This window comes from Candoia aspera, chromosome 2 (assembly GCF_035149785.1).
Source record: "Candoia aspera isolate rCanAsp1 chromosome 2, rCanAsp1.hap2, whole genome shotgun sequence".
NCBI classification, from domain to species: Eukaryota; Metazoa; Chordata; class Lepidosauria; order Squamata; family Boidae; genus Candoia; species Candoia aspera.
The window spans coordinates 220687841-220710651 of NC_086154.1; the positions used below are offsets into that span (position 1 = coordinate 220687841).

The window sequence follows — 22811 nt, forward strand, 5'->3', positions numbered from 1 at the left end:
ACAAAGGCCCAGAAAATAAGGTAAAGCACTGTCAGTAGGCACTGATTTCACCATATTCCTTGTACTCAAGACGAGAGAAGGGGAAAGACTGAAACAGGTTAGGGTTACCAAAGTCAAGAGAAAGAGAGGCTCCAATGAAAAGGTGAGGAAAAGACAATAAACCAGGCCTCTGTTTCTAAGCAGGTAAGAGTCACTACAAGTATATCAGAGAGTATCTTTAAGGTTCAAATAAATACCTAAAGCATGCAGTAAATTATTAAAGATGCTAAGAAACATACTAAACAGATCAGAGAAAGCTGTGTAATGTAGTTGTGGATAATATACTAAGTATATTAAGCACATATAATTTAGATGAAATATATTTAGCTATTGAACAGAATTTTCTTAATTATTCAAATATGTAATAACATTAAAAATTCAACTTTCAGTTGCTTTGCATTACTGCACTGAACTTTTCTTTTTAGATAGCTTAATTTTAGAGTTCAAACATCTTTTGAACTCTAAAGCCCATATAGTATTTATAATATATAACAATAGTCTTTATGAATATTCTTCATTACTAAAGTAGACCTATTATTTCCTTAGATTGTTATTAATCATCAGATATATCAAAGAGTTAACTATAGTTCTGTAGTTTCAGTAAGACCCCACATTACTTCACTACTATTGAAGTCTGTTACTTAATAGTACTGGAAATTTTTGAATAAGGATTGAGGACAGCATTATTGTTGGGGGCAGTCAGTTCTATTCTGCAATAGAAGCACTGACTCTGGCAAAGTTTGTGCAAAATGTTTCATAGGGGAACAGAAAAAAAGTTATTTTCCAACATCTAATTTTAACAACAACAAAAACAGTTTTGAATTCATTCACAGACTTGGGGAGAATGCAGCTACATATTGATTAAATAAAACCTGGTACCATCATAATGGGAAGAAGATTTAAGCAAGGTAATCCACTTGTATTAGTGTTACTATAGTGTACTGTTTCAACTTTTATTTTAATCCGATGCAATTTCAGGAAAGATGATAGGTTTCATTTTAAATGACAATTTAAATTAACAGGGGTGCTCTTATAAATAGTTGTTAATGAAATTAAATAAACAGTACCCCAAGTTTAAAGGCAGTATAGCTTGGGGTGCTGAAGACAAAAAGAAGCAGAAATGTCTTTTCTTTTTTGCCTTCTGAGATTCCCAACACCATTTGATGGTTGCTATTGGAAACAAAATGCTTAAGTAAATGTACTTGGACCTGATTTAGCAAGACATTTCTTATGCTGTGATCCAAAGGTTCAGGACAAAAATACCTAATGCAGCAGGAAGGCAAAGAATATTATGAAGAAATTCCAGGGAGCTTTAAGATCAGAAAAGTTTTTAAAAACATGTATTAAGAGGTACTCATTCCTTGAGTCATTTGGAAGAATGTGTATAATTAGATATGAATTTTTATTCCCCCAAAAGATTTGATGTGTGAATTAAAAAATAATGAAATTAAAAGATGAAAAGGGAATTAAACAATTGCCATACCTAATAATTGGTCACATGTCTATGTGCTTAAGGTGGAATTTAGGAAGACAGTGGGATAATAATATCCATCCCATGTTTTGAGGGGGATGAAGCAAGGGAATATTTTTTTTTAAATAAAAGCAAAACATACCATTGGTTGGGTGTCGAGCAAATGTGATAGAAAACCTTTTAACAGCAGAACCACGTGTGGTGTCTGAGAAAGAGAAAAACAGGTACCTGAAATTCAAACCAGCTACCAGAAGAGGGACATTTCAAGAATAGACAGGAAGGTGGGAAGAAGGGAAATAAAAAGGTTAGAATTAAGTGGCATGCAAAAGGTATTGGGAAAAGTGCATAGGCCAAATAGATTTAAAATCAATACTTTGCTTGATATTAACTAGGGATTTAATGGAGTGCATGGACATAAAGGTGTAATTGCAAATTTGATGTACAAAATTATACACGATTAGCATTTAATGTCCTGGAAGTGACAGTAGAAAAAAAAGTATGTGTTTTTACTCTCAAGGATGTTAGAAAATACTGTAGTAGCATTCAAAACTTGGTACTGGCATTTCCATTAACTGTCCAAAGCCTAAACTTTAACTAAAGAAAAAAAAATACTGTTTCATTCCTGTCCAATTTCAAGAATTTCCAAAATATAAAATGTGTGTATGTGATACTTCAAAATGTTAAAATTTTGTACAGATTGAATTCCTTAAGGCTTTTACTTAGAAGATGATGTGTTACAGAAGGACTGAAGGAACATTAGACTCAACCACTCAACCTAATGTTGAAAAGATAGGCAGTAAGATTCACTATATTTAATATTGACAAATAACCCAGCCTTCTATTCAGTCAACAGATCTAGGACTTTTTTTAAAGCTTTCTTTAGTGTGAAATATGAGTGGACGTGTGTAAATGTAAATGCATGTGCGAAAGTGTGCACATACCATCTATGCAGCCAGAAGAAGTCAGCTTTTTACGATGAGTACGAGCATAATCCTGTAGATTAGGTGCACTTGAAGACCCCCCGAGCACTGAGGTGCTAAACAGGCCCGCACAGTGAGACCCTGATGGGAGTTAGAGAAAATACATACAAAAACCAGGTGTTCTTCTATTCACATTGGGATGCATGCAGCATGCAAGCATATTGCTCTTACCACACAAAAGGCACTTTGTGGCATTGCCTTGGACAGGTTTACACTATGCTTGTAGTGTCTTAGTGATATTTACAGTAATTTCCTGTAATAATTTGTGTTTACAGTTCCTTTTACCAAAGATAAGGCTGTCCTTAAATGAAAGATTAACCGACTTGGTAAAGGGAAAAGGGCCAGATGGAGGCAATGCAAAATAAAAAGAAAGAGTGGAGGTATAGTGGTTAGATTTCAGAAACTGTACTTGAACTGGAAAAAAAAAGGAACACAGAATTCTAGATATGGCAGAACTGAACTAATTTTCATATGCAAATTCTCCTGAAATTCTTCAGTACTTATCAAACAATGTGCTTGTGGCTTGTGTCCATTTGTGTCTTTGGTAGATGAATCCCATGAAATACACCCAGTAGCTAAACTCATGCTACTTGTATTAAAATATATTAATTTCAAATTAGTGGTGAATGTAATTCTATAAAACAACTGTATTTGCTTTTGGTAATAAATGAAAACTTATTTGTAAAAAGTAATAATACTTTTAATTATTAATTATTATTAAATGATAAGAAATAAAAATTAATTAATACTTGTAATAATACAATAATACAAGGTTATTTTTCAGTGGCATACCTGTCACATTCTAATTTACATTTAAAAGTTTGAAAAGAGGCTACTGTAGATGCAATTAATTTTTTTCAACTTCCTATTGATATAATGTGTTTCTCAATGGAACTTGCAATAGGAGAAATTTCCTATTTGAAAACTGGTCTATATAGTTTTTAACCATAAGCTCCTAACTGCAAGCAGTCGCAGTTGCCACTAATGACCTAGCAAAAAGCAAAACATTAATAGCACATGTGATGATGAAACACATCCAATGTAAATGAGTGCCAGATCTGTAGCAAAAGCTTTTAAACCAAAGATGTATCTTCACTTATGCACATAAATAGATCAGGTATTTTTTTTCAAGTTCATAATGTGATACAGTACAGAGAGGAAGACTGAAAATTAGAAAAACTAAATTCCAAAAACCAAGAGTGCCTGATGTATGCATTTTTCTAGGGAAACTTCTGGTATCATTAATACCAAATAAAGGCTACATTAAAGGAGTAAAGAATTTAGCAGAGAAATACAGAAATTTTTAACAGATTACATATAATGTTATTTGACAATATTTATACTTTTATCTGCTCTGAAACATTATATAAGGTGGGATCATCTACATTTAACAACACAAATCACCAATAATGTACTACTGACTAGATTGTATTTCATTAGGTTGCAGGAAAGGGGACGCTGAGCCTGCAAAGCCTCTACATTTGCTCTACTAGAAGACCAGCTCCACTGAACTGCTCTTCCCACCCCACTGTTTCAATTCAAAGAATATGTAATAAAAAATTTAGCCTTCAAAACTGGTAACTTGAGATGACTTTTTCCTCTCTTCCTTCACCATCCCTTTTTGGTTTTGTGTAGTTTTTTACTGTAAACCTCCAAGCAGGAATGGTTTCATTGGTTTCTGATTTTATGCAACCTACCCTGGAAACCATTTTAGATGAAGAAGAAGGCAACAATGCTTTCAATAATATTGATAATATAGTAGAATATGCTTTAATAAAATCAGTATCCTTCTGCAGCACTATTTAGAAAACTGTTTGGATTAAAATAAGCAAAACATGCTGTAAGACAGCAGTTACAATAGCTACGTTTATACACTGAAAGCTGTAGTTGATGGAATTTGGGGTAGTGCAAAGAACTTTCACTCTTTTTTTAAAAAGAAAAAGGAAGATAGCAAACAAGAAAAATAAGAATGGTTTGATTTTCAAGAGCATCTCAACTGATACAAAGGAGTATCATCCCAGTAATCATAGATAGTGTATTTTTGGTGATCAGTTGGTATTAAAATTACTGTGATGCCAAATGGCAGACCTACAAGGTTACCAGAACAATATTAACGCCATGGTAGTTCCATTTCAAAGAATCAGGATTTTATTAGTTATATACATACCTATACTGCTAGTCTTTTGCTCCACAATTGTTCTTGGAGGTCGAAAGAGACTGTTATTTTCTGATGGTGCCTGGGCATAAGAAAAGAGATAAATAAGGGGAGCAGTCTAATGGGCTGGTTGAATCCATTAAACTTGAAACAGCCGCCTGCTAAGACAGACAAGTATTAAAAAGCCATACAATGGGTTAGTAGAAATACCAACATAATATGGAAGATCATGCAATTATTGCTGAAGGGTTTCCATTTCACTCATGAAATCCTTGCAATGAAGTGGTGCAAGCAGGCATTCATGATAAAAACAGGACAGACACCAAGAAAATTATGAAAACACAGATAACTGTATCATTTTAGTTTACCAAATGAATACTCCTAAACTGCGCCTGTATTGGAAGGGAAAAAAAAAGAGGAAATACAGACAGGCTGATGAAGTCACCATACAATCACTGATCCATACACAGCCCCTATCAGGATAAATGTCTGATGTTCAACACCTTTAACTTAACACTTTTTCTCTACATCAAAACATTTTAAAAATTCAAGAGCACATGGAAACAATATAGTTTCAAAAGAAAAGTTTTCACGACAGAACACCATCCATTGTTTAGTATAAACATTATGACAACTGTTTTAAGGTATTAGCCTTTTGACTAGCATATTTAACTAAATATGCAATATTATATTAATTTTCCCCAACATTTTATATTTCAGTATATTTTACATAACAATGGGTGAAGTACTGTGAGAAGAATGAGGAGGAGGAGGAGAGAGGGGAGGAAAAAAAGTATATCCAGTTAAGGTGTGGAGAAATAATGATTAGTACTAATGATTTTTTTTCCTACACAGTTAATGGCAATTGAAAATATTACCTATTTCTAACCCCAAATATAGAATGGTCCAATTATTACCAATGTTGGCAATAACATTTTGTTACATGTATTAGAAAACCATTTAGATTTGCCTGCCACCAAATTAGTTGATGCTGCTTTTATTTCTTTAGGAAAAAAAAGTCTTGAAGGACAGCTAAGCCATTAGGCTACTAACTATATTAATCCATACAGTGCTGAAAGGAAACCAATTCAATAACCAAATACATTCAGTGAAAATTGTGTAGGAAAAAACAAACAAACAAAAATAAGACATGCACTTGCTTTTTTCCCCCCCGGGCATTTTTGGAAGTAACTATTATTTTTTTAAAATCGCATTTTAATGACGGGTGAAGTAATTTACTTTGAACAAAATCCAGAACAAGGGATTAGATGTCCTTAAAGACAGCTGGTTCCTGCTTGGAATGCACAGTAATGTTTAATGAAGTAAAGTTTAAAAACCTGTTGCCATGAGCCAAAAATACTGGATGTGAAAGCCAATGATTTAGGGGAGACAGGGGAAGAAGTGATTTGTTCCCCTGATCTGCGTCTTCGACGCCCAGTACCCACACCACTGGTATAATGCAGCCACTCTGGGCTAGACACGCTCAGGGGGCTCTCTTCCTGGAAATGAGAAAGGGGGCAAAAAAACAGCAAAGCATGCAACGTTAGAGTCAGAGCTAAATGGTAAGAAAATAAAATATAGTCGCACCCTTTTCTAAACAGCTCAATTACTATGGAACTATTATTTCCCATAACAAAAAGCAAAAAACGTGAGCAACTGCAACTATTCAGCTACTGGTTTTACTACAGGCACATCAGCAATATTAATGGCAATTTTTTTAAGTCTATATTGGAATGAATGAAATTGTGTCCGTATGTGTATGTGTATTTCTCTCAGACACAAACATTATACTGTATAAACATACACACAAACACATACATACACTTTTGCTGCGTTCCGTACTATTAATGCAGAAATTACTGGACTTTATAGCAATAGCAGGTGGCTTCTTAATGTTGAAAATATATTTTACTAACTTTTTCTAATACCAGTGAAATTTAGTCACACCTATCCTCTGCTCAACCCCATTCTTCCTTAAGTTCTAAGTGTAGTTAAATGAACCAAACCAGGCAGCAGCAAAAAAAACCTTCTACATCAACAATGTTGTGGTAGTTTACACACAAATCTCAATACAGTGCGCCATTTGAAAAAGTATTGCTTTAAGATATTAAACATCTAACACCAGGATCAAGATAATAAGGAATAAATTTTTAAAAACTTAAACAAAATTACAGATACATTTATGTCGATACACACTGATTGGTATCAAGAAACTTAATCTTAGCAATCTAGAGTGAAAGTGAGTAAAAGTCATTTCATTATCCAATTATTTTTCAATAACAAAATATACAAATAAACATCTTTCATTTTAAATGAGAATTTTCAGTATTTCTCTTTGAGCTGAAAAGAAATCAACAAAATTCCTAAATGAATACAAAAGATGACTTCAAAAGAAATGTAATATAATAAAATAATATTTTCAGGCTTTCCTATATTCAAGTTTCAAATAAGTTCAGTGAATTAAGATTTTAATTGGTATAGGAATAATAGAATTCACATGAATAAATGAAAAACTAGAAAGGGTATGTATAATAGTGTTATAGCAGATTTTGTTTGCATCCTGAAAGAAAACATGTGTCAAAATATGCATACAATATGTCATTAAAAATTATAAGCAGTTGAAAATTAATAAAAATATTTATATTACTATAGAAAAACTTTTTAACTTGTTCCTGACGAATATGATAAATGACAAATGCTGTGGAAACATAGTAAAGGAAGGAGGGATCACAGAATTTGGTTTCAACAGACTAAGAAGTCTTCTTGTCTCAAAAGAATTCAGTCCACCTGCTAGATGAAAAATGGGAGGGCTCAAAACGACAAGACATACATTATGTACAACAATCACCAGAATATAGATGTTCAAATCACAAGATTTCACAATAAGCTGGCCTGTGAATCCTGATCCCCTGATACTAACACCTGAACTGAAATGTCATTGATAGCCTGAAAACTCCAACAGCAAGCAGTCAGGGATGTCTGGGGCAACAGTTACTGGCTTCAAAATGGATGTGTGCAAAGCACGTTAAAAGGGGGCAGGGCTTTCATTTTGAAACCAGTGACTGTCACTGTGGATGCCATTGAAGGTATCTACCTGATGACAAAGCCCAGGATAATTATGACAACAAATACCTAGATTGAACATCAATGCCAGGAGAAACAATAATTCTTCATATTTTTGCTACATTTAAGCAACTTCTCTCTCTGCCAATCCCAAGCTGCTGTTCTTATAATAGACTTCTATAAGCAGACAGCACTAAACAGGGGAAAATACATTTTTTTAAAAGACTGAGAGGGATTTCAGATAACATAAACACTGAACACTACTAAAGTCTTAAGACCTATAGCAGATGAAGGAAGTTTTTCTGTAGTTCAAGCCATGCCAGAAGAAACATCCATGGACAATTGGGAAAATTGACCAAAGACATGTTACAATACTTCTGTGGAGTACAAGGCAGAAACTTGGGAGCCTAGCTGTCAAATCACTACTTTCAGATTATCTAATGCCTCGGTTTTTCCTAGATAAACACTAACTGTTCTTAGCTGTTTTGCCATTTTTCTGTGTGTGCGTGTCTTCAAGTCAGTTTTTAACTCCTGGAAACTGTCTGGACTAGTCCCTGCAGTTTTCTTGGCAAGGTTTTTCAGAAGTGGTTTGCCATTGCCTCCTTCCTAGGGCTGAGAGAGAGTGACTGGCCCAAGGTCACCCAACTGGCTTTCTACCTACAGTGTGACTAGAACTCATGGTCTCCCAGTTTCTAGCCTGATGCCTTAACCACTACACCAAGCTGGCTTGCAGCACTCCTATTCAGACTAGTTAAAAATACTGAATTTATTCAATTAATATGGTTTTGTTTGGAATTATTTGGTTTTCCTTAGCTTTGAGAGAGATAAAATGAAACTGAGGTAGTATGTATTTGACAATGATCACCAGAAAAACTTTAGAACATCCTCCAAAAGTTATGACAGTAGCCTGTTTGGAAGAACTTTCACTCCATTAATACTGCATTTCTGCCTCTCTATAGAGTGTTTAATTTGGCTGTGCCATCCCTATTTATCTGATAGTTTACAGACTGCAATGCAGAGATTCTCAGTGGGTTATAATCATGTCATTAAAAAGTCCAGGGTACAAAATAAATTAAGTAAGCAATTGTAAATACCTTTTAAAAAATCATAAAATAAAAATAATAGAAATAATCAACCAAGTAATCAAGAAAGATGACATTATTTCAACATAAAAAGCAGACTAGTTTAAGAAAGCTTTTGAATTAATTTTTAAAGGCCTAATAAGAAAGGAAGGAATGGAAGGGAGGTATAATCTTCCAGGGCAAGAGTATTTTTGCTGTACTTGGTGAGGTAAATTGAACGAGTTGTGCATGTATTGCTGCACTGCCCATTCTATACCGCCAGGCACACAGATTTAATATTGCCACCTTATCTAATTGTGTCAGTAGGCTTCTTAGCTGATTGGTCTCCAGAAATCTCCAGAAGGTTTGCTAATTCTGTTTTATAGCTGTTGTTGTTCAGAGATATGTAGACTTGCTCTACTTAAACTGTTTGAGAACTTGATTTTCCCTTCACTTCCTTTTCACTATCATCCTGATTAAGTATAACGTAACAGTTAAGTTACATTATACATTAAGTCAAGTCTCCTGCCAACCTAGCAGTTCGAAAACATGCAAACTTGAGTAGATTAATAGGTACCGCTTCGGCGGGCAGGTAACGGCGTTCCGTGTAGTCATGCCGGCCACATGACCACGGAACTGTCTACGGACAAACGCCGGCTCTTCGGCTTTGAAACGGAGATGAGCGCCGCCCCCTAGAGTCGGACACGACTGGACTTAATGTCAAGGGAAACCTTTACCTTTATCTAACAGTTAAGTAAAATGTATACAAAGTTACTGTGGTGATGAGCATACCAGAAGACCTGAAAGACCAGGTTAGGGACAGACTGTCATTGAGAAAATCTATCTTTATGGTTGCTAGGAGTCGAGAGTGACTTGATGGTAGATAATCAATCACTATAATATTAATAAATTTTCTAAATTATCAGTATCACCAAAATTAATTATATTGATTAGTTTGGGAAGTGCTCTAACTTAAAGAATTGCTGGGATACTAAAACTTACTTCTGCTGAACCAATTTTCCTGGGTCTTGAAAGGGGTGACTTCCTGTGTATATGAATTGGATCTGACACCATTGGCTTGAACATCATTATTGATCGATCAGTTTCATCCCTTTTATAAGCATGGGGGTCTTCATCATTCTCATTTCTATCGGAGGTTTTCTTTGAATCATCATTCTACATAAAAATATTTCATGCGATACAAAATTTCATCAAATTTAGAAGCATCATTCCTTTGAATATTAAATACAATGGCCTTAACTAGAAATGTGCAAGACAACACTGTGTTCTGAACAGTCATTTAAATAACAGTTCTTCATCATAATAGATGTTTCCGAAAATTCAGGTATATGTGCGTTTGTAAAAGCACTGATTTCAGTGGAGTTCATATTAGGAAAAAGGAAGGTATTATCGAACAAACCACTTTTGATCCATGCCTATTACTGCTTTATCTACCTTATTTTTATGAAAGTACAGGTCGTCCTCACTTAGTGACTACAACTAGGACTGGCAACTCAGTTGCTAACCGATGTGGTCACTAAGCAAAACATAACGTAACCATAACAGACTTACGACATCACTTCCCATTCAATCATTAAGCAAGTCACCACGGGTCGTTAAGCAAGATATCATGTGACCACGACTTGCGAATTTACTGCTGGCTTCTCCATTGACCCTGCTTGTCAGAAGCCAGTTGCGAAACATGCATATGGCAATCACGTGACCATGGGATGCTGCGATGGTTGTAAAAGCCCGCCAATTGTGAAGTGCCCAAATCTTGATCACGTGACCACAGGGACACTGTGATGGTCATAAATATAAGGACTGGTCGTAAAATTACTTTTTCAGTGCCATTGTAACTTTGAATGGTCGCTAAACAGGGCAGTCATTAAGCAAGGTCTACTTGTAACTTGTCCATATTGAAAAGTACTCTCAAGCAAACATACTTAATAACCAACAAAGGTATCAATTCTACTATCATAACACTATTTTAATTCAATTTGAAATGCAAGTCCTCGCTAATTATCAGTTAATGGACTGGCTTCTAATTTTACACAATTATATGGAATGAATGCAATACTGACTGACTTAAAATAGGTAAATACATGCCTAGAACTTCATATTTAAGAAGTTTCTAAAACTTAAACAGAAAAGAAAACTGGAGATTTTTATTTAAGAAGCCAAATGCCTTGAAATGACATGAAAAGAGTTAAGTTTCATATAAGAAACATTTCTAGAAGCGTTTACCTCCCGTGAAGCAGGTCTGTAACCAAAACCTGACGGTAAGTTTTTATCTTCTTCACAGCCTTTAGCTCCCGGACTAAAATGTAACTCCACATGGAAGCGTTCTTCTGATGAAACCTCCTAAATAAATGGATAAGTCAAGTCATGTTCTGACTATATATAATTGGCTTTTCTCTTACGTTATTATTTCCTTACCTTATTTGGATCTTCATACAGCATGATAACTATTTGGGTCATGTAATTGAGTTCACTGACAACATTGAGATAATCCATAGCTCTCTTCCATTGTTCATCTTTTGATGCCTTAGATAAAAATGTACATACCACTTGTTTAGTATTGTAAGTCTCTGTGTTGATCCCCCTTTTTTGCCTTATCTCTTATATTAAGCTAATTGTAAGTTGCAATCCTAAATGAACTTACCATATAGTCTCACTGAATGTACTTTCATTTGATATATTTTGTAGTTCAACGTTATACATCATTTTATCAACTGATAACAAGTAAAACATCAGAAAAATACAGGTAGTCCTCATTTAATGATGGTAAGTGGGCACGGAATTTCTATCACTAAGCAATGTAGTCATAAAGCAAGATGGCATCACTGAGCAACGGCAATCCTGGCAATTCCCCTTGTTGTTGTTAAGTGAGTTTTACCAGTCTTTAGCCCGAGCACCCACCCCAATACAAGCCGTTCTGGGCTTGGTCCCTCCCAGCCCTGAACACTGCTGTCAACTCCCCCCCCATCTTCCCCCCATCTCTGCCCTTTTAGAAGCCCTGCACCCTGTCTTGTGGAGCCAGCAGACCCAGAAATGCATGGCTCTGGGGCTGCAAGAAGCCCTGAGCTGCAGCACAGGACGGAACTGCAACCGCCCCAGCCAACTCCAGCCTCCCCAGCCCACCGCACACGGCTGGGCCCAGGTAGCTTCATGCGGCTGGGGCAACTTGGGGCGGTTGCAGTTTTGTCATGAGCTGGGGCTCAGGGGCTTCTTGCAGCCCCAGAGCCGTGAGGTTCTGAATCTGCTTGCCGCCCTGCAAGGCTTCCAAAAGTGCAGAGATGGGGGGGGAGATAGGTGGTAGGGGGAGCTGAAGCAACCCTACAGTCGTAAGTGCAGGCAGGCTGCCAAGCGCCAGAATTTTGATTGTGATTGCAGGGGCTCTACAACAGTCATAATTTTGGGTACAAGTCATAAGTCCATTTTTTCAGTGCCGTTGTAATTTCAGTCACTGAACAAATGGTCGTTAAGTGAAGACTACTTGTAAAGACAGTCAGCTGTATATTAATCCTAAAACAGAATACATTTTAATTTTTGCATATTATTTTTAGCTTATTAGCAAATCCATTAATGTTATGTGCAAACCAGGCTACTGCTTTTGATAGTTTTAAATCCTAGCTTAGTTTTATATGTGAAACATATTTTCATCTGTTTTAGAGCAAAATAAAATCACAGAAAGGTAACAAAACTTTTGCAAGCCATTTTTGCAAATCAGTCAGTCAACCTTTCTATTACTGAAATGTTTAGAAGTCAACTATCATGACTTTTCAGATAGTCCCTCAGGTTATTTGCTGAAATGAAAAAATTATTCTTGAATGAGTACTGTATTGAGTTGGCATTAACTGTATCTACTTAAATACGTTCAGTGATTTTGAAAAGTGATGCCACTGAAACACTTACATCACATAAAGAACCATAGCGAAGAGTTGAAAGTAAGGAATGGACGTGACTCTCACTGGTGAAATACAGCCTAGTTCGGACATGACGTTCAGGAGACATAACCCCACTAGAATACCTGAGAATAAAATTGCGTAAGGTGAGTAAAGCGCACCTTATACTGCATCCCACTATTTAAAAAATCTAGACATTAACTAACAAACATTCCCAAAGGTTTCTACTAATTATAATGAATCAGGCACACCATTTATTTATTTACTTACTTACTTACTTACTATCCCGCCTTTATTATTTTTTATAAATAACTCAAGGTGGTGAACATACCTAATACTCCTTCCTCCTCCTCTTTTCCCCACAACAACAACCCTGTGAGGTGGGTTGGGCTGAGAGTGACTGACTGGCCCAAGGTCACCCAGCCGGCTTTCATGCCTAAGGCAGGACTAGAACTCTCTGTCTCCTGGTTTCTAGCCCGTTGCCTTAACCACTAGACCAAACTGGCTTCTGTATCCATTTTTTCCTGTTTACATCTAATTATCCTACACATATTCTATATTCTTGTTTGTATACTGTGCTTAAATTTTATATAGCCTCTACTGATCCATATTTTATCTCAGACCCGCATCTCAAGTTGCAGAACCCTGAAATATTAATCAGTGCTACATTTATGTTTAATAAAAAAATATACTTTACACACTAATTGTCTAAAGCTGAAGCCTTGTTTTAAGCTGCAGAATATAATGTTGTGTGCATTTGATAAACTGTGTGCCCTTGATCAAATTAAAATCAGAATCTTATTACAACCTGTACCTAGAAGCTAAACGTGAGTACAAATACATGAGATACTAAAATATAATTTACTTTTGAAAGCAGTGGAAGTTAAGTTCAAGTGCCTTAAGTTGCCATATTTCTGATCATGTATACAAAAAGAATATAGATTTCTTTAAATACTAAAATTATATAGACTTCATAGAAGTACTGGAGGCTATCATTTTTAACTAAATATTTAGCTAAATTTATTGTGATATAAGTGCATTAATAAGAAAGTTGAACAAAGTAGTTTAAAAAAAAACTTACAAAGGATGGAGTTTGTTAACCGTATCATCATCTTGAGTCCTCTGAAGATCAGACCGAATTTTCCTCAATAGTGGATTGCAGTAACCTTTAGCAATCTCTAGTTTTTCAGCCTCAGTAATACCATATTCCTTATGTGAAAAAAAAGTTTATGAAAATACACTCTAATGGTTCTGAAAATTACTTCTCAATTTAGAACTCAGTTTGTTAGATAAGTACCTATTTCTACCTAAGCCCTTTGTGAGGCTGTTTCACTTTCAGATAATTTCACAGTAGTAGGTGGTCAGAGGTATGAACCTTTGATTCTTGGCCTGCATCTGGATCTGCCTCTGGATTCAAGAAATTATTACTATTCTTTACCCAGTTGTACAGAGTGTTGTTTTTCCTGAAGAGAGGATGGCATGTCAACTTGGAGCGCAATGAAATAGATAAGAACCTCTAGGATCAACCTACCAGTGACACAGAGTAGCGTCTAATCAACAACAGCAGCAGAGAACTTGAAATTTCAACCTGAGAGTCCACATGGCTTTGAGCAGTGTCCCAGCACCCATATGCTAGTGAGTAGGACCATATATCGAAATGGTGAGGCCACTTACTATGAACAAGCAGCCCCAAGCACATTTTCAGACACACAGATTCCTCCAGAAAATGCTTCCACTGGATTCCCTAGATATATTTTTAAAAACTTATTTTATTGCAGGGACAAAAGGTAAAGGATACAATATTCACTGAAGGGAGAATCAGTTATTCCCTCCTTAGCTCTACACTGCAATAGGGCTTTAAATCACTATTGGATTCAACTGAGGTATTTAAAATGGAGCTTTTTTGTAATAAAGATGCTGTGGGGTCAAACTCATTTTTTGGTGACATCACGGATAAAAACATGCCATTTTCTTGGGTGAGCTGTTACAGGGGATGGGGGACCTGCAGTTGTTCTTTGGTGCAGGCCCTTCTTCTATTCCAGTAGCTTCACCCCTGGGGCCGGGTTGTTGGGTATCTTAGACTGAGGCTGATGCCGGTGAATGCCAGATCGGTGCACAGTATGGCCTCCCCTATCCATGATCTAGTGGTGGATGTGCATGTGATGTGGAATATATTACTGAGATACTGGTTGGACACCAATGAAGATATTGGACTGTTGGAGATCTGCCCTCTCAGATTTCAGGTCCTGCACCAGCCACAATGTGAAGGGCAGGGAGGAGTGATGGCTATGATCATTCTAGTGACTTCAGTGGTAGCTAGTAGCACTGCCACAGATACAGCCAGATGCAAGTGCTTTTACAAGATTGGGTTGTAGAGACAAGCCATGGCTGCTGCCCCTGCTGCTACAGTGCTTACCCTGATACCTGACAGTAGCCCTCACAGAACTCCTTGACCTCATCACTGGGTTGGTGCTAGAGTCTCCCAGGTCTTTGTGCTGAAGGACTTCAATGTCATGTCTTGGGATGGGAGTGGGAGTGGCCTGGGACTTCACGGCCTATATGGTAGTCATGGGCCAGGGTATCTTGAACTGTACTTATGAAACTGGTGCACTCTTCCCCCCCCCTAATTTATCAATCATTTGCATTATCTTCATTAATGCAATGCTTCAGTAACTTGCATTATTACCTTGCATCTCCCTTCTTTGCTATAGGTATATTAGACAGATTTTTTTCTATATGTAGCTTATACAGTCTTTTCCCAAATTTGTTGACAAAAAACTGTTACAACTTTAAACAGTTTAATGGGTATTTCATCTGCCCTTATTATAGTTCAGTTTCTGTAGAATTGATTACTGAATATAGTCGCTCTCTACAAATGTTTCTATATTTGTCTCCTATTTCTTCCCAAAGCTTTTCAAATTCTCTTCTGCTAGATTAAATGTGCTGTTTTTATTTTTTCTTGTCACTGGTCAAATCTTGCTGGCACACCTCTCTTTAATTTTTTAAGTTTAACATCACTAGTTCATGGATTTGTAGGCTATTTTACAGTTTTCACCAGAACCGCCCTGACTGACCGGATTGCACTTCTCTGTCCTTCGTTTCTTATAATGTACTCTATTTGATCATGATATATTCTATGATCAATCAATCTTATTACAGTCATCGATTAATTTAAGAATACAAATTTTGAGATAGCAAATAAAAATTGTAATAAAACTAAATTACAAAACTGATGTGGTCAAAGTACAATATATTTTACAAATACTAAAGCAAAATTAGTCACATTCAGAGAAATAAAATCACAGTGGTTGGACAATAACTGTAAATAGAATGAATTTGGTGGCCTGGAAGTCTAACTAGATGGGGAGTTATTAGCTATAATCAGGCATCTTGGTAATAATGATAATATAACAAACACGGCTTAATGTATCAATAACTCCTTCGTTACAGGGCACAGTCTTTGAATGGAATATAAAGACATTTCCCCTCAAGAACAGCTGCTGGGAGGGAATTAAAACTTGTCAAAATTAAGGCTCTTCTGAGTTTGGGAACTGTTACTTGGCCAGCTTGAAAAAAAGGGAGTAACTGCCCAGGAACATATCTTTAAGTAGGGCAGCCATATCTAACTGGTTTTCCAAATCCATGGCACACAGTTTAACAGCTGCTGCTGGTCACTTATGTCCCACCATCAGAATGACATGAAGCGAAAAACTGTAGCATTTCAATTCTTCATGTAATGCCCTACTTCAGGATGAAACAAAATAAATCAATTAAAGACAGAGGGAGAAGACCATGGGAGGCGAGGAAGTAGCTTTAGCCAAAATGAGAGGATTCATGTCCCAATATGAGTTTCAATTTTGGTCACATTGGCTTCATGGTGCAAAACCACCACCATCTGAGTTTCATTATATTATTACCTATCTGCTAAGTTCCAGAGATAGGATCTGTATTTGTTATTCCAAATTGGTAATGAATAAAGAACTCTCTTTGCAAAACATATTAATTTACCTTCTACATGACTGAATTAACCTAATCCAAATCTTCCTGCAATTCCAATTCCTCCATTTCTTTGACTTTTGCATTCCAATCACCCATTAGTAGTTTTACATGCTTTCTAAATGTTGCATTTTGCAACCCTTGCAGTTTGCCAAATAATTTTTCAATGTCTTCCATCACTTCATCACTTATTTAACACTGATGTTCACTGGATAGCTCCATTAATTCTAATATAGATGATCCTGTTGTTTACTGTATAATAGCAAAGTACCTACTTAGCAATATTCTTTTTGAATATCACTGGCACTCTATTTCCTTCTATGGACTCACACTCTGAATAGTGTATCATGTAATCGTCGTATTTAAAGTGATCCTGTGCACGTTTTTGCTCCTTATTATGGACTAGATTTGAGTTAATCATAGGACACAAGCAATATGCCTCACTGATTCTATTCAGAGCTACATGAAAGTAACTGTTACTGGATACAAGATTACATCTAGGTGAAAACCTAATGAACTCTACAGGGTTTAACTACCGATTAAATACATATAGAACTGCACTGTTATTCTGGATTCAGCCCAATATCAGCAAGATATATGTCATGTATATAAATGTCAGATTCCTCAATTTAATAAGGTAAAGAGATACCTCTCTTCAACTTGTGGTAGCAGTTCATAAACACTGCTTTATGGACTACAAATTCATTTTGAGACAGTAAATTTATTCATTACCATAATAGTCAGTAAATATGGCCTGCAGTATATAGCCATTTTATTATAATGAGCATACTTTGTTATGGTAGCTGCAACGTACATACCTGAGGAATCACAATATCAGCCAATGCCTTTGACAGTCCATATAATTCCATTGTATTTTCTAGTTTTAAAGAAACATTATGCTGAACATCATATTTTATGCAGTCATAGATATCTGGGATTTTACTTATATCATATTTTCCAGTCTTTGTTTTAAAATCCTTTTCAAGCTTGGCCCACCTACGCAACATTAGTTCCAATGTTTCACTGTGATAAAGTTGAATATCTAGTTGGACAAACAATTATTAAAAAGTAATAATGAGAGTTAAAGTAATGTGAAGGGGCATTAAAATAGACATTAAAGAAATATGTGCACCCATTTCTTAAGCTTCAGAGCTGTAAGCAAAACTGGTTGCTTGTTTTGCTTGTCAGAAGTCAGTGAAGTGTCTTTAGCAAGCAAGTCAAGACGTTTCATTCCACTCCATTTATATTTACCTTTTTTCATATAACAGTAAGCCAACATTCTGCAATAATGGAATATTCCAGTCCTCACTGAACTGCTCTGGGGTTTTGTTTTGTTTTCCTCTTTCACATACACACTAAAATAGCTTGTACTTCTTCAGCTCTGGTACTTAACCAAGCCTATTGCTATCTCCTTTCCTATGTAAGGTTACTGCTGTTTTACTTACATAACAATCTACACTCAGAGGAGTTAATTTGCTAGTATTATATTTATATTTACATATTATAATATGCTATTAACATATTATAGTAGCTAACAGTCATTGACCAAAATATTACCATTTTTTAATTCTGAAAACTGTTCCTGAATTTATAAAAAGATTGTCCTAACAGTTAATGATAAAGTATGCATAATTAATATTATCAGTCCAGTGTGATCAAGAAAACTGTTTACCTGCAAACTTAGGATCTTCCATTCGTTGTTTGATTTGAGATGTCAAACTTTGGATTAAGGAATATACCTTATCACATGTCTTAACAGGATTTTTTATCACTTGCATTGATTTTATCAGAGAAATGCTGCCAGATGGTGTCAGCTGTAGTACCAGACCAAAAAGAAATATGAAAGCTATAATATTTATAGTCTACATTTAGAGCATCTAATACCCTAATCTCTGGAAAATATGTTGGAAAATATACTGTATATTTTTAAAATGTGCTATGTTAATACAACAAAAACCTATATCTAAAGAACCATTCTGAGTTATCTTTTAAATATACTAAAAAATCCCTATGCTAAAAGAAGTACTAATTTGAAATAATTGCTATGTTCAACAATTCGTATGTTTATTAGCTCCAGTTGACAAACCGACATTAACTGCTGTCAAACTTTACCTTCTTATTCATTAACTGTGCCGACTTAGATATCTCAAATCACGTAACTACTGCTACATATTGAAACATATATGTTCCATATAAGAACTCCAGAGGACCTAGAAGAAGCAAACTATTTCGACCATTGCCAACTGGGCTTTAGGCCAAGGTACAGCATGGAAATTGCATTGCTCATGTTTGTGAATAATCTTTGGAGAGACCAAGATCAGGGGAATAGAACCTTTCTGGTCCTTCCTGATCTCTCAGCAGCTTTCCATATCATCAACCATAGTATCCTCCTGGACCCTCTCCATATGATTAGGGTGATTCTCCTCCTTCTGAGGGGCAGTTAATATTCCTTCTTTCCCTCCCTCCCTCCATTTATATGGCCACCCATCTCAAGTACATGACTCTGGGCAACTTAGAAAACAGTTAAAAAAAACAACCAAAAAAGTAAACAAAATACGAAATACAAATATAAAACCACCATATAAAAAACCATTAAACAAAATCAGCAGTCAGGTTACAGAAACACTCAACAACATTTAATATAGCCATTGAATAGGCTCTATTGCACACCCAGATCCCCAAGCCTGGTAGCAAAGCCACATCTTTAAACCCTTATGAAAGGCCACTAGGATCAGGGCCAATCTGGTCTCTGGGGGAATGATGTTCCAAAGGGTAGGTACCATGACAGAAAAGAATCTCTTCCTGGCCCCATCAGATGACACTCCTTAATAGATGGGGGCCAAGAAAAGAGCCTTTTCTGAAGCCATGTCCCCTTCAACTCAGAACGTGTTTCTTCTGCCAGACCTAATGGGATGGGTCGATGTAACTGGAGAGAAGCAGTCCCTCAAATAACCTGGTCCCATGCCATGAAGGGCTTTATAGGTCATGTCATGTTCCCCATTTCAATGTGCTGTTAACATTGTAACGTTTCACATGTCATCTTCTGTTCCGTGTTCCTTCACCCGGATTTTTCCATTCCCTCGCCCTCCGTTGTTTTGAGGGCTTGGAATGTGTGTTTGGGTTTGCGCTCCTGCTCAAGGTTACTTTCCCAGGCGCATCTAACGGCTCCTAGCACCTGGGAGGGGGAGCGCCCTGACGAGGGATGGGGCGGAACTTGCTCACAGGCAAGGCTTTTAAGTTTGTATTTGGCGCGCTTTTGCTCATTCTCAGCTTTCTCTGTATTTGCATACTATTCCCTTAATAAATCAGTTATCTTTAAGCCCGAGCTTGTGAGACTGAGTATTTGGGATTAGGCAACCGTTACAGGTCATCACCAGCACCTTGAATTGAACCTGGAAGCATAATGGCAGCCAATGCAGCTCATGGAGCAGAGGTATAACATGCACTGATCAGGTAGCACACATAATTCCCAGAATCATTGGAGTCAGGGAGAATACAAGTTTAATAAATTGTTGTTGTTATAACTGCCAGTGTGGCTGCATTCTGCACCAGCTGTAGCTTCCAGATGCTCTTCAAGGGAATCACCATGTAGAGCATATTACAGTAATGCATCCAGAACAAGAGATGGTCAGAACCAGAAGGCCCCAAAGTCAAAGCCACTCGTCTTGCTAGGGGTGAGCTGAAGCCTGTTGTTTCCCATCCAAATCCCCATAGCCTCCGGACATCAAGTCAGGTCTTCAACAGTATCACTTACTTGGCGAGGGGAGGAGATGTAAAGCTAGGTGTCATCAACATACTGATGATACTTCACCCCATGGTGGCAGATTACCTTACCCACAGCTACATGTAGATCTTAAACAGGAACGGAGAGAGTACCAAACCCTGTGAAACCCTACAAAGCAGGAGCCAAAAGTGGGACCTCTCACCCCCGATCAACACTGACTGAAACTGGCCTCAGAGGAAGGAAAAGAAGCAGCACGCTACAGTGCCACTCACTCCCAACCCCTAGAGGATCCAGAAGAATACCATAGTCAATGGTATTGAAGGCTACAGAGAGGTCAAGAGGAGCAAGGATGAATGCACTACACCAGAGGTCATCGAAAAGTGCGACCAAGCTGCTTCAATCCCATACCCAGGTCTGAAGCCCAACTGGAAGGGGTCCAGATAATTCGCTTCTTCCAAGGTTCTCTGAAGCTGTTACACAACTATCTTCTCAACTACCTTCCCTAAGGGAAGATTGGAGACTGGACAAAAATTGTCCAGTATGGTTGGGTCTAGAGATAGCTTTTTGAGGAGTGGGTGAACCAGCGCTTCTTTAAGAATTCATTACAGCCAAGACTCAGCCACACATCACTTGAGGCCTTAGCCAACCAGGAGGGACATGAATATAATATATAGGTGGTCAAGCGCACAATCATGAGAACCCTGTCCACTTCATAAGGCCCAACAGGTTCAAACTCTTATCAGATAACACAGCAAGACTGTGCCATAGGCACCTCCACAGGACCTGTACAAAGGCTGGCATCCAACTGGAAGTGGATACAAGCAATTTTATCCAACAGATGCCCAGCATTTTCCTCCAAGAAGCCTTGTACAACATCCTTAAATGTCAATAAAATATCTTGTTTTCTTGTAAAGTCTTTCACAATTTGAATTTATTTGTAGATTATTTTCTAACCTTTTCATAGTCTTCAGAAGTAAAGTCTCTATCTCTTTGGAGTATTTCATTAAGGCGTGCCTTCACACGATGTTGGCAGCTGCTAAGAGAGTCACTGTCACTGTCAAGTAGACCATTCATATTAGCACTTTTGACCATCTGCACAAGTATAGGTGTGAGTTCTCCTTCCAATGCCAGTAGACCCTGGAAAAGATAAAATTACTGAATAGAATGAAACATATTAACTCTCAAACTAAACAGAATATATAAATTCTATAAAAAGTGATCATCCTGCCCTTGGTGGATTTGACATTAGAGCTTACACATAGATAAAACAAATAATCCTAAAGCTGCCCAAATCCAAGCTCACCATAACTTGTGATACTGAATATCATATTTAAATATGCAGTGAGGAAGTACTGCTTTAATCCATTATGGATTTCTCACCTCTTCATTTTATGTGATGATTCTTGGCTTGTATTATGAGAGAAAGGAGAAAAAGTCCTATTCAATTTTTCTGCACCATGGTTCATTTTGGGTACCTTTACAACTTCTTCTATTTTATCTTTTTAGTAAGCTAAGAAGCTATAAACATTATGTTCTCTCATAGAACAGTTTGCTTTAGCTCATCATTTTTATTTTGTTTCTGTATACCTTTTTCAGTTTTATAATCTGGTTTTGGGATGTGATTACCAAAATGATGCATAATACTCCAAGCATTTTAAATTGCTGAAGACTATGCAATCTTACTAACTTGTAACACAATAAAACAGCACAAAGCAAAAAAAAAAAAAAAACCCGTTCCACAACCTGTCACACTCATTGTGCTAAACAATAATGTTGTCAGATTTTGCCTTAACATACTGTGTGAACTTAGCCACTTTTTGTAAAATAAGGTTTATAGCTTGCCATGATGTACGAATCCAGCCAGTTGTAGAGCAAATTAAGAGCCATGTGTTGAGCAAACAGTCACTGAGATTTGTACTTCTACCTCTAAATCATCTAAATTCACTTCACTTTGTTCAAAAGGTGTTTTCAGAACTTGGTGATTGCATATTCAAGTGTTCATTTGCATTTATGAATAAGTCATCCCAGACAGAAAGTTTTTTCAAATGAATCAGTTCATACAGGACAGCCAGTTTATTTAGTGGCTAAGATGCTGGACTAGAACCTGGAAGACAATGAGTTCAAGTCCTCCCTAAAGCACGGAGACAGGCTGGGTGACTGTGGGTCAATCGTACTCTCTCAGCTCAATCCACCTTACAGGGCTGTTCTCGTGGAGAAACTAGGGGAAGGAGCATCACACACACACACACACACACACACAAACTAATTAGAAATTGACACGTGGTATCACACAATCTATTGTGAGGTTTCTGCCGAGGATTTTGCAAATTAAAATTCCACATCTGCTAAGTTGCAAGTTTGGGAAAGCTGGTTGAGATTGCCTACAAGTCATTCTCTAATTTCAATTCAAAACG

General features: G+C 36.8%; 1 protein-coding gene across 10 annotated transcripts in view; it reads right to left on the reverse strand.

Annotated features, from left to right (window-relative positions):
* Positions 1–22811, reverse strand: part of PPIP5K2 (diphosphoinositol pentakisphosphate kinase 2) — a 72271-nt gene that overhangs the window by 6846 nt on the left and 42614 nt on the right. For 2 of the 10 annotated variants that reach the window (XM_063295374.1, XM_063295375.1), the window contains 13 exons: positions 21352–21534; positions 18346–18487; positions 17492–17715; positions 13759–13886; positions 12688–12802; positions 11209–11316; positions 11017–11133; positions 9772–9945; positions 5983–6144; positions 5014–5037; positions 4658–4727; positions 2452–2571; positions 1653–1715 (listed from right to left, as the gene is read on the reverse strand). In XM_063295374.1, the coding sequence (XP_063151444.1) occupies positions 1653–1715; positions 2452–2571; positions 4658–4727; positions 5014–5037; positions 5983–6144; positions 9772–9945; positions 11017–11133; positions 11209–11316; positions 12688–12802; positions 13759–13886; positions 17492–17715; positions 18346–18487; positions 21352–21534 (1630 nt within the window). The remainder of the gene's footprint in view (positions 1–1652; positions 1716–2451; positions 2572–4657; positions 4728–5013; positions 5038–5982; positions 6145–9771; positions 9946–11016; positions 11134–11208; positions 11317–12687; positions 12803–13758; positions 13887–17491; positions 17716–18345; positions 18488–21351; positions 21535–22811) is intronic. The other 8 variants (XM_063295376.1, XM_063295377.1, XM_063295379.1 and 5 more) reach the window with 6 other exon arrangements.